A 12,940-nucleotide genomic window follows, 5' to 3' on the forward strand; every position below is an offset into this window, starting at 1 on the left:
ATGAATTTAATGAAGCTCCCATTCTGATAGAGGCGACGCCTCCGAACTACAATTTTCTTTGTGAGAGCAGACAGCAAAGAAAAGGTGGAGGTGTCACCAGGTGAATATGAACCCACTCAAGCGCTGGGTAAATGCGTAGGGCCAAAATTTTCTTCAGCTGAATCTAAACAAAACTGAAGTAATAATCTTTATACCAAAGGAAGAGCATTTAAAAGTTAGCACACAGCTTCAGTTAATACAGCTAGAAACCACCAGTCAGGCTCGAAACGTGGGTGTAGTGATGGACTCAGACCTGAACCTTCAGAGGAACATAAAGACAGTAACAAGGTCGGCCTTCTATCACCTGAAGAACATCTCCAGGATTAAAGGACTAATGTCTCAGCAGGACCTTGAAAAACTAATTCATGCGTTCATCTTTAGTAGAATTGATTACTGCAACGGTGTCTTCACAGGTCTGCCTAAAAAGTGGATCAGACAGCTGCAGTTGATCCAGAACGCTGCTGCCCACGTCCTCACTAGAACTAAGAAAGTGGAGCACATCGGCCCGGTTCTAAAGTCCCTACACTGGCTCCCTGTAGCTCAGAGAATAGACTTTAAAATACTTCTGTTAGTCTATAAATCACTGAATGGCTTAGCACCAAAATACATTACAGACTTGTTGTCAGTGTATCAACCACCCAGACCTCTCAGGTCTTCTGGCTCAAATCTACTCTGCAGAACCAGAACCAAACATGGAGAAGCAGCTTTTAGTTCTTATGCTCCACTAATCTGGAATAAACTCCCAGAAAACTGAAAACGCGCTGAAACCCTAAATTGCTTCAAATCAATTTTAAAATCCTATTTGTTTAAAGTGGCCTTTGACTGGGCCATCTAAACATTATTAGTTAAGTTTTCAGTCCAATTTTCCTTTCGTTTGCTTATCCATCATTCTATTCTCTTTATTTATATGCTTCCAATAGGTAAAATTATCAGGCAGCATACGATACATTTTCACTGTTACGCTGATGATACTCAGCTTTACTTATCCATAAATCCTGATGAGCCCAACCAGTTAGATAGACTACAAGCATGTCTTGAAGATATAAAAACTTGGATGACTTTACATTTTCTGCTTCTAAATTCAGACAAGACAGAAGTTGTCATCGTTGAACAGGAGTCTTTAAAAAAGAAACTGCTTAGTCAATCACTTAACCTGGATGGCATTAAATTGACCTCCGGTAATAAAGTAAAAAACCTTGGTGTTATTTTTGACCAGGACATGTCATTTAAATCCCATATTAAACAGGTTTCTAGGGTTTCCTTCTTTCATCTCCAGAACATTGCCAAAATTAGAAATATCCTGTCCAGGAGTGACGCTGAAAAACTAGTCCATGCATTTGTTACTTCAAGGCCGGACTATTGTAATTCTTTATTATCAGGATGTCCATAAAATGCAGTTAAAAGCCTTCAGCTGATTCAAAATGCTGCAGCAAGAGTTCTGAAGAAAATTAAAAAGAGAGATCATATTTCTCCTATTTTAGCTTCCGTTCATTGGCTCCCTATTAAATCAGAATAGAATTCAAAATTCTCCTCCTCACATATAAAGCCCTTAATGATCTAGCTCCATCATACATCAGAGATCTGATTGTTCCATATGTTCCTAACAGAGCACTTTGTTCTCAGACTGCAGGTTAACTGGTGGTTCCTAGAGTCTCTAGAAGTAGAATGGGAGGCAGATCCTTTAGTTATCAGGCTCCTCTCCTGTGGAACCAGCTCCCAGTTTTAGTCCGTGAGGCAGACACCCCGTCTACAGGTCCTTCTCAAAATATTAGCATATTGTGATAAAGTTCATTATTTTCCATAATGTCATGATGAAAATTTAACATTCATATATTTTAGATTCATTGCACACTAACTGAAATATTTCAGGTCTTTTATTGTCTTAATACAGATGATTTTGGCATACAGCTCATGAAAACCCAAAATTCCTATCTCACAAAATTAGCATATCATTAAAAGGGTCTCTAAACGAGCTATGAACCTAATCATCTGAATCAACGAGTTAACTCTAAACACCTGCAAAAGATTCCTGAGGCCTTTAAAACTCCCAACCTTCAAATAATCATGTACAGTTATGCACTCAATACTTGGTCGGGAATCCTTTTGCAGAAATGACTGCTTCAATGCGGCGTGACATGGAGGCAATCAGCCTGTGGCACTGCTGAGGTCTTATGGAGGCCCAGGATGCTTCGATAGCAGCGTTTAGCTCATCCAGAGTGTTGGGTCTTGAGTCTCTCAACGTTCTCTTCACAATATCCCACAGATTCTCTATGGGGTTCAGGTCAGGAGAGTTGGCAGGCCAATTGAGCACAGTGATACCATGGTCAGTAAACCATTTACCAGTGGTTTTGGCACTGTGAGCAGGTGCCAGGTCGTGCTGAAAAATGAAATCTTCATCTCCATAAAGCTTTTCAGCAGATGGAAGCATGTAGTGCTCCAAAATCTCCTGACAGCTAGCTGCATTGACCCTGCCCTTGATAAAACACAGTGGACCAACACCAGCAGCTGACACGACACCCCAGACCATCACTGACTGTGGGTACTTGACACTGGACTTCTGGCATTTTGGCATTTCCTTTTCCCCAGTCTTCCTCCAGACTCTGGCACCTTGATTTCCAAATGACATGCAGAATTTGCTTTCATCCAAAAAAAGTACTTTGGACCACTGAGCAACAGTCCAGTGCTGCTTCTCTGTAGCCCTGGTCAGGCGCTTCTGCCGCTGTTTCTGGTTCAAAAGTGGCTTGACCTGGGGAATGCGGCACCTGTAGCCCATTTCCTGAAATGAAATGAAATATCTTTCTATGTCTTACCCTCTTGCTTGAGGGTGTCAATAGTGGCCTTCTGGACAGCAGTCAGGTCGGCAGTCTTACCCATGATTGGGGTTTTGAGTGATGAACCAGGCTGGGAGTTTTAAAGGCCTCAGGAATCTTTTGCAGGTGTTTAGAGTTAACTCGTTGATTCAGATGATTAGGTTCATAGCTCGTTTAGAGAACCTTTTAATGATATGCTAATTTTGTGAGATAGGAATTTTGGGTTTTCATGAGCTGTATGCCAAAATCATCTGTATTAAGACAATAAAAGACCTGAAATATTTCAGTTAGTGTGCAATGAATCTAAAATATATGAATGTTAAATTTTCATCATGACATTATGGAAAATAATGAACTTTATCACAATATGCTAATATTTTGAGAAGGACCTGTACTTTTAAGGCTAGGCTTAAAACTTTCCTTTTTGATAAAGCTTATAGTTAGAGTGGCTTAGTTTATCCTGAGCTACTTTCCTTATTTTTACCTCCATCTTCCTCCCTCCCTTTTGGATGGAATAAGGAGGAGTCAGGTTTAGCCTAAACCGGCTCAGTTATGGTTGAGGTGCAAACACACCCTCCATTTCTGCTACCTGTATGACTCCTTCTCTTTTCCAATGGTTATAGTCAGTCTGACAGAGAGAGGTATCCCAATCATTGTGGTTTTTAGTATAACAATGACCATCAGTGGGACCCTTTGTGAGGTTCCTTGAGACGACATTGTTGTAAATAAGCGCCGTTTAACTAAATAATCTGAACTGAAACTATCTGTGTAGTTATGCTGCTATAGGCTTAGGCTGCTGGAGGACATAACGACCACTTTCACCCTCTTCACTACATTCTCACACTACTCTCCAATTTTCCATTATTTTCTGTTATTTCAGTTTTTAACTTTATGTTCTCTCTCTTTTCTCTTCCTAAAAGTTACACCTGGCCTAACTCTGTGTCTACCTGTGACACCTTTCTGGAGAGGGGAATCGTCCGAGCTTCTGCTGGCAACAACTTAATGCTCACCTTCTACAGATGATCCACATGGCCCTGTGTTTCAGTGTTTAATCCTTTATCTCTCCTAGACATGGCTACTGGCTGAGCTTCTTCTGTGACTAACTCTATGTGCTCTCTTTCAGACTCTAACCTTGAAAACTGTCTCAGAGTTTATCTGTTCTTTCTTTCTAGGTGAAACGACTAAAGGAGCTACATCCATTAACATTTACTTTTCCTTCCCATAGAAAGTACTCCTGGATCAGTGCTTCTTTGTTCTCTTTGTGTCTCTGCTCTGTTCTCTCAAACCCCCAGTCGGTCGTGGCAGATGGCCGCTTACACTGAGCCTGGTTCTGGTTCTGCTGGAGGTTTCTTCCTGTTAAAAGGGAGTTTTTCCTCTCCACTGTTGCTACATGCATGCTCAGTATGAGGGATTGCTGCAAAGTCAACACCAGTGACTGTCCACTGTCTCTACATGCTCATCCAGGAGGAGTGAATGCTGCAAGTCACTGACTGGATGCAATCTGCTGGGTTTCCTTAGATAGAAAAACTTTTTATCCAATTTGAATAAATAACTGAATCTGACTGAACTGTTCAATGGTTAGGATTAATTGGAATGTATGTACCTAACTTTGTAAAGTGCCTTGAGACATGTGTTGTGAATTGGTGCTATATAAATAAAACTGAATTGAATTGAAAACTGAATTGAATTATTTTTTTTTAATTACCTCTGTTGTTTGAATTTCTGTATCATTGTAATGTTTTTCCTTATGAATAGCGACTTGATGCCTTGTTGCTGAAAAGCGCTTTATAAATAAACTTGACTTGACCTGACTTGGTTCGCCTTCTGAAACCAACCTACATTGTTACCTGAGGAAAAGATTAACTCAAACCTGTACTAAAATATGAGTAGCATTACTTCAGTATACTAATAACTGTTTGATCATAACATCTGATTTAATTTGTACAAAATGATGTATAAATATAAAGTCATGTGCACATTCTGGTATTTTAAAGAAAAAAAACTAAAGAGTAAAAATAAATGAAATGAAATAACAAATCTAGGCAGAAGAAACACACATTTCAATGTCTTATATTTGTCCCAACATAAAGCTACTGAAACCTAAAGCAGGTCATGTATTTATTTTAGAACAGTACAAAATCCTTCCAGGGACAATATCAACTGTTTGCTGTACATTTATTGTACCTCCAAATGGCCCAGCAGGTTCAGCAGATAGAGAATAACATTAAAACAATGAAGTTTGTGAAGTCTCTTTTTAATTCAAACTGTAGGTGTGTGTCTGCCTGGAGCATAAAACTTGTGATGTAAATACAGGTGAGGAGAGTAGCCAGAAACCTAGGCAAGAAAATTATGCTCATATTTGACCTGATCTTTCCCTTCTAACAATCTTAAGGACGCTCCGAACCAGCAAACTACAAAAGTTGTAAATATATAATTCCTTAACTATTTTTGGACGATTAAATAATAATCTTGCGTTAAAAAATGAGGAATACAAGCAAACTAAAGATTTTCTTTAAAAACGTGAGCTACCGCAGGTACGTTGTTTATTATTATTATGGTTTAACAGCCGGAATCATAAAGATTTCAAAAGAAAAAAGTGACATATCGCAGCTCGTATAAGAAATAGCGCCCCCTTCATTTCCGGAGGTTAATGGTACCATTTCCAAATATGGTATGGGTCTGTCGTGTGTCGTGTCTGTCCCCGCCCTCCCTGTCAGTTGCAGCGAGGTGTTTTCTGCTGAGTTCCATTTCTACTCGGAAGAAGGAATATCCGACCTCCGATTAGGACATTTCATCTGGAAGCCCCGCGAGAGTCTGAATTAAGAGTCGGAGAGTCGGAGCAACACGACCATACCCGACTTCCGCATTAAAGATGGTTGCTACTCGCCTAGTGAAACGTTTCTACTGTGACGGTTTTTAGCGGCACTTTATTATTTATGCAACATTTACTTTCAGTGTTTATAAGACGAGATGTTTCAACGCTGTTTATATGCACGAAATAGCGCGTAGATCAGTGTTATTGTTGTAAGGCTGCTGTTACAGTTGTTATCAATACGAACGAAAACAAGCAGGAAACTGGAACGCTACAACCCGGAAATGACGTAAGTTCCGACGTCCCAGTTCCGACTTCCGAGGTTCCGCAGCATTTATCCTTTGTTCTCTGTTCGTCAGCAGCCCAGAAGCGGGAGTGTTGATAAAGCTGTAAGAGAGCTGCAGCAGCAGCAGTTGATGAACTCTGGAAAGAAGTCCAGCAGCTTGAGGAACATCTGGTCAAAGAAACTGGAGGGAAGCAGGAGCTCAAACAGCGGCAGGACGCAGCAGAGGAAGAGACACCAGATGATGGATGATGTTTTCCAGCCCAGATTAGGTTTGGATGTTTCCTTCTTCATGCCAACTGTGTGGATGGTAGTTAAAGTTTAGGAGCCGTTTTCAGTCTGCTGGTGGATTATTCCTCTGAATTAGAACTCGTTGTTAGGATAGTGAAACATCAGCAGGAGCTTCTGGAGCCCAGCTCAGAAATATTAGAGTTTGAAACGACAGAGGATCATCTAACTGCGGTGAAGTGAGCCGATATAAGTCAATGGATCGATGTGTGTGTGTACACACACACACATCGATCCATTGACCGTTGCAGTAATGCTTAGATGGCCTAGTCAAAGGCCACTTTAAACAAATAAGATTTTAAACTTGATTTGAAGCAACTTAGGGTTTCAGCGCTTTTTCTGTCTTCAGGATTGTCCATGTGAATGTTGAAGTCTCCCACAATAATTAAACAGTCATATATCACAGATAAAAGCTCATTAAAATCACTGATAAAGTTTGTTTTGGACTTAGGAGACCTGTAAATATTCAAGAACATGGTTCGGACCGGACTCTTTACCTGGAGAGCCAAATATTCAAAAGAGTCAAATTTGCCCAGAAATACTTTTTTACACTCTAATAAATCTTTAAACAAAGTGGCCCCCCCTCCACCTTTTCTTTGTTGTCTGCTCTCACAAAGAAAATTGTAGTTCGGAGGCGTCGCCTCTATCAGAATGGGAGCTTCATTAAATTCATGTAACCATGTTTCTGTTAAAAACAGAACATCAAGATCGTGGTCAGTAATGAGGTCATTGATTAAAAATTATTTACCTGACAGAGATCTAATGTTCAATAAAGTCAGTTTATATGATTTAGTTGTTTATATTAACTCTGTGTCTGGTTGTACCTGACAGTTTATGGCTTTCATTGATTGTTTATTACTGTCTCTTATCCTTTTGGTTTTGTTCTTTCCGTCACGTATAAGATGTTGGTTTAGTAGCGGGGCCTTGGCCACGGGGGGTGTTGAATGGAGAAGATGTCAGAACCATTTGGGTTGGAGGCAGCATTTTTACCCAAAAAGTATTCAAGTTGTCGATGAAGTTCACAGATTTAGTAGCACATGTTTTTTTCAACCACTTATTAATCATCAGAAGTCTGGAAAAAATCTCATCTCCACAGAAAATCGGTGCAAAGGTCCTCTGAGAAACACCTTGATATTGAGACCTCCAACAATATTCAGAAGACAAGTGAAATCCTCCTTCAATCCTTCTGATTTTTTCTTAGCCACGTCATCCATGGCTCCACAGTGTATAATAAGGTTTTCTAGAGACGGGCGCTTTTCTGTGATTGCAAGAATATTCTCTGAGATATCGGACACCACGTTACTGGTACCAATCAGAACCTCTGTGTTTTTCTTGTTGCAGAAGTTTTTAATCCCATCCACAGCTGTGTTGCCCACTATTAGGGTTCTTGGTCCGGTGGGGCGCTCTTTCTCTGACAATTTAGGAGAAGATTGTTTAGAATGAAGGTTGTTCTCAAACCTGAGCAGCCAGAGAGGCGGAAGCTATGCCTTGAGTTGTAGCAGTTATTCAGATTTTGTTAACAAATGAATTGCACTGAATTTCCCCAACAGAATGACACTAAATTAACTTGTAATATATTTTAGATCTATTTTTCTTGTCATTAGCTTAGAAACTATGTGGTGTTTTTACATCATTTTCCACAAATATCAACATCCAATAGAAGAAAATGTGTCCATCCTCTTTTTTCCTCATTATTTTAGATCCTAAAAATAAAATAGTTTCTTTAAAAATGAAACATATTTTAACATAGTAGATATTTATCAGAAATTATAAGTTGTCTTTTTCAAAAGGTCATGTAACGTTTGTGTCTTTAAATTAGTTTTATGTAGCTGGACTGATGGCAAAAATTGCTCTTTTTATTGTAAAGGTGACAGACCTCTAGTTTAGGACAAAACATCTCACTGAATATGAAGTTCAATAAAATAACCAGAAACTGTTCTGTAATCTTCTTGTTGCTGATGTAGAGAGAGCTCCTTCAGTGCATATTAAACTATCATTTGTACGTCAAATATTCTGAACATAAAGCCACAAGCATGGAGTAACACGTGTTCCCATCATTGAATAATAACGCTCACTGATATAAAAGTGATACTTAATAATTAAAGCTACAACTAATCATAAAATAGAATAGATCTCATGGGTTCTGATGGATTTCTCTCAGAAACTGTCCACTAATGCCGCTTGATGCATATTTCACACATTGAAGGATTGTTTAAGGAACAAGTAGTTGTTGATTTATGATAAATTATGTCTCCTTTTTCTTATCACTGCACTAAATGATGAAATGTGTTTATTTCTGGTCTCTGTGCTATATTCATATGAACAATCTCTACTTCACAAACCATCTGCTTCACAGCAAAACTCAGGCAATTATGTTTTATATAATAGTGATTTAATTCAGGGGTTAAATATGAGATTCTGCACATGACCTAAACTGTCAGTTCTTGAGGTTCAGTTTTCTCTAAACTGCTGATCAGATGTTTTTCTCTAATGTGAATCTTTACCAGCTTAGAAACATGAAGTTAAAGTTGTTCATAATGCATGTAATGTGTTTCAGTGCTGCCAGTAGATGTTAAAGAAGAGGCTCCTGAAGAACAGAGTCCTGATGTGGATCAGCAGGAGCCAGAGCCCCTCCAGATAAAGGAGGAACAGGAGGAACTCTGGACCAGTCAGGAAGGAGAGCAGCTCACTGTGAAGGAGGAGACTGATACCAGGTTTCCATTAACTGCAGCTCCTATCAAGAGTAAGGATTTGTTTGTGTGTGTGTCTCCTGTCTGGTAGCTAACAGTCTGGTGCATCTGGTTGTCTTGGGGATTTTAATATTTTCGTGAGCTGCTCTAGGAGGCATCTGGTGAAAGACTTCTTAGATCAATTAGACACCCAATCCATGAACATATGCAGACACTGGACCTTGTTTTATCTTATGATTTATCCATTTGCAACGTGGAAATTGATGATGTCGTGCCTTCTTATCACATGCCTGTTTTATTGATTTTGTTCCTTTTACTCAACCTGTTAAACTCTGCACTCATGCTCATCGCTGGGCTGTTTTTAACCCTTCCACCGCTACTCATTTCACCATTGAGGAGCTCTGCCTATGTTTTAATTCCTCGTGCCATACTCTTCTGAATTCTGTGATCCTGCTTAAAACCAGGTGATTAAAGCCCAGATTGGACACTTAGTCAAGTGACCATACCCGTATCATTAGTGGAGGAGAAGTAAGTAAAAGTGGAAAAAGGACAAACTGCAAGTCTCTAGATGTCACTTACCATCAAACGAGCCAAAAGAAACACCAGGCAGAAATCTTTCTACTAGAGTTAAGAGATACTGTTCAGGATGAGGGAAGAAACACATTTTAAAAACTCTTAAGGGTCTTTCCCCTTCTTGTTTGCCTGATCTGCCTCACTCTTACATTCCATTGCATGCTTTTAGATTGGCTGACCAGATGCTTTTGACTGTCCCGAAGACATTTTAGAAATCCAGAGGGGGCGGAGCCTTTGCTGTTTTAGCTCCTGAAATGTGGAATTAACTGCAGCTGGAGATCACAAAAGCTCTATCTCTTGATGCGTTTAAAACTCATTTAAAAACACACTTTTTCTTCTTGGTATGGTGTTTCACCAATTACACTCAGTGAAATGGTAAGTTGAATTTATTGCCTTGTAAAGCCGTCTCTGTTAGATGGTTCAGAGAAAAAGCTTTAATAGAAAGATGAGATCTTAACCTTTCAAAAGCAGTTTTCTCTGTCTTGCTGTGACATTTAGTGGCTGAAAGGCAACCAGCTTAGTCAGGAAACTGTTGGTCTAGAGTTGATGCACATGCTGGGGATAGTATTTATCCTGATATGTAATTCCAGCTCCAGACCTTCTACAGGTAGATATCCCCTTGGGCAAGGCGCTTATTCCCAAGGTTCCACATCGATGTATGGATGTACTGGCCTTTTGTGTGTGTGTGTGTGTGTTTGTTAATCGTTAAAGGTTTATCTACTATTACCAAACCGAATTTGGTTCTCAGGCTTATTTTGTTACAATGGCAAGAAGATGTGAAAATATGATTATATGAGTATGAATATTTATAGAAATATAATTTAACAATCATAATTAATAATGTATCGTTCTAATAGAAAATCACCCACAGTGTTTAGATATTCCAAATATTCTAAGAAATTGATTGTTTGGCTGCTAGCACTTTTTAATTAGAAGTATTAAGTGAGAAGCATGGACTTGAGGACATGATGGGTGGTTAAGATGAGAGCTGTGCTCAAGTAATATGGCGACATACTGGTAAACAAATATGACCAACTCGGGTAAAACAAGCCAATAAATTGAAGCCAAACATAGAGACGTTTAAAATACTAACCACTGTCTCAGATATCCCAGTAAAACGAACTGGAAGACAAAACCTTAGACAGCCTGGAGAGCTAGGTAGACGAATGTTTTGACAAAATTGTAATGGGGAAAACACAAAAAATCTGCATCCATGACCACACCAGCATCAAGATGCTTCCGTTCAGAATGCTCGGCCAGCACCTCCACTATCTCTCTAGAGCAAAGCTACTCTGATGTCCTTGACTCTATCGACAAGAAGCAGCCTGGATGCTTGTCTTACCCTGGTGGAGGTTCTCCACAAGGAATTTCAAGCTCTGAGGGAATATCTGGAGTTCAGCCACAAACAACAAGCTTCACTCACAGCCAAGAAACAAACGCTGAGGGATAAGGTAACCCAATGTACCAATGGAATCACGCAGCTGTCCGAAAAAAATAAAAAAATTAGAGAAACTATCCTGAATATACAAGCTCAGGACATGCAGGACAACCTTGTCTTCTCTGGAGGAGGACGCTGAATCCCCTATCTGGGAATTTCTCCAACGTCAGCTAAAACTCCCAAGTGACGAGGTTAAAAACATCGCATTCCATCGTGTTAACTGGCACGGAGGTAAGAAGCCCGACAACAACCGGCCTCTGCCAATTTTAGCAAAATTCAGGCACTACAAGCAAGAAGAGCAGGTCAGGAGTCTGTGCAGAGCTCTATGGGGAACAGATCTCAGCATCAATGACCAGTTTCCAGAGGAGATCCTCAATCTGAGGCAAGTATTATTTCCAATCAGGAAGAAATATATCACCGAAGGCACCAGAGCTACAATGGCTGTAGAACTCTATGTTAATGGACAGTTGTTCAGGGACCGGGATATCAATCCATAGTCTTGTCAAGAATAACACCAATGTTTTTTTCTTTAGTACTCGAGACCAATTAAATGCCATCGACATTAGTTGATTGAATAAGCAGTTTCTTGGAAAAAAAACCCTGGTCCATACATGACAACTTCTGTCTTGTCTGGATTTAGAAGCAGAAATTTAAAGTCATCCAAGTTTTTATGTCTTCAAGACATGCCTGTAGTTTAACTTGTTTGACTCATCAGGATTTATGGATAAATAGCTGTGTAAAACAGCTGAGTATCATCAGCAACAGTGGAAAATATATCCCATGCTGAGTGATAATTTTACCATCATATATATAATAATCAAATATATAATAAAGATGATTGGCCCAAACACTGAACCCTGTGGTACTCCTCGAGTAACCATGGAGTTTGAAGATGATTTTTCATTTGCATGAACGAGCTGGAATCTGTCAGACAAATAAGATTTAACCCAGCTTAGTGCCACTTGAGACCATTTAAATCCCCAGGCACTAGGTAGTCTGTGGAACACATGCAACCAGGTACCCCTCCATCCGAAAGAATCACCCTACCTAAGTGTGGCTGCAGCAGTCTAATTAACATGGTTACAGAGCGTTCCGTAATCAAACCCAATGTACTAGACTTTATATCAAACTGCAGGTCATTTGTCCTTATAATGTGCATCAGTGAGGATGCTTATCCTATCCTAACAAAGGTGAAAACACTAGCATTTGTATTTTATCACTATGGTGTGTTTGTGAGAGCTCATCTAAAAGTAATAGTAAGCAAGGTTATTCCTAACACCCTGACCCCCCTAAGTCTATTATCTGAGGCCATGAGAATATCTATTGCCCCTTTTCCTTTTCTCCTTCCCTTTTCATGTAAAGTAGTTTTACGATGTTTTTAAGCAAGAAAGTAGACCTCCAAACTTCATCTGTGCAGTCATTTCATCAAGAACGGCCTACATTTAAATATTTTTTCAGAGCAGCAGAGCTCTACTTAAAGGCTGGTCTGGCTGATAAACTAAGCTAATCAGGCAGCTAGGCTGGGACTTCCCCACAACCCAGCTACCTGTTATCTGTTTGTGGCAGCTGAAAGTGAATGTAAGGCGTTTTGTAGGTATGTGGGGATTAAACGCAAGTACCAGAGAATATTACAGAATATTTTTTGCTGGAACTTTGTGACTATTTAAGTTATGGTTGGCATTAATTAACAATTTCACCACAGTTCTGAAGGACAAATGTTTTAATGCAGTGCTGATGATCAGCGTACGTTGTTTTTCATGAACATAAAAAATACACATTTTCCTAAAATTGTCTTTTTATGTAAACCTAACCTATTGGAGTATGTACTCTTTCATAATTTTAATGTTTCATAGTTTTATGCAGATTGCTTTGCAGGAGGACAGACAACAGTTCCAGGTTTGGACGTAAAAGCTCAGTGATCCTACCATGCTCTACTCTACTCTACTCTACTCTACTCTACTCTACTCTACTCTACTCTACTCTACTCTACTCTACTCTACTCTATGC

At 39.5% G+C, this 12,940-nt stretch overlaps 2 protein-coding genes across 9 annotated transcripts in view; one reads left to right on the forward strand and one right to left on the reverse strand.

Moving 5' to 3' along the window:
• Positions 1-12,940, reverse strand: part of LOC124861426 (gastrula zinc finger protein XlCGF57.1-like) — a 1,067,819-nt gene that overhangs the window by 771,334 nt on the left and 283,545 nt on the right. The gene's annotated exons all lie outside the window — the stretch shown is intronic.
• LOC124861417 (gastrula zinc finger protein XlCGF57.1-like) overlaps positions 1-12,940 on the forward strand; it is a 364,644-nt gene that overhangs the window by 344,202 nt on the left and 7,502 nt on the right. The window contains exons 1-3 of one of the 3 annotated variants that reach the window (XM_047355167.1): positions 5,037-5,950; positions 6,024-6,216; positions 8,790-8,975. The exons of 1 other annotated variant lie outside the window; for it this stretch is intronic. In XM_047355167.1, the coding sequence (XP_047211123.1) occupies positions 6,078-6,216; positions 8,790-8,975 (325 nt within the window). In that variant the 5' untranslated portion in view covers positions 5,037-5,950; positions 6,024-6,077. One more of the 3 variants, XM_047355166.1, reaches the window with a different exon arrangement.

The sequence above is a fragment of the Girardinichthys multiradiatus genome, chromosome 24, assembly GCF_021462225.1.
Source record: "Girardinichthys multiradiatus isolate DD_20200921_A chromosome 24, DD_fGirMul_XY1, whole genome shotgun sequence".
In the NCBI taxonomy this organism is placed as follows: domain Eukaryota; kingdom Metazoa; phylum Chordata; class Actinopteri; order Cyprinodontiformes; family Goodeidae; genus Girardinichthys; species Girardinichthys multiradiatus.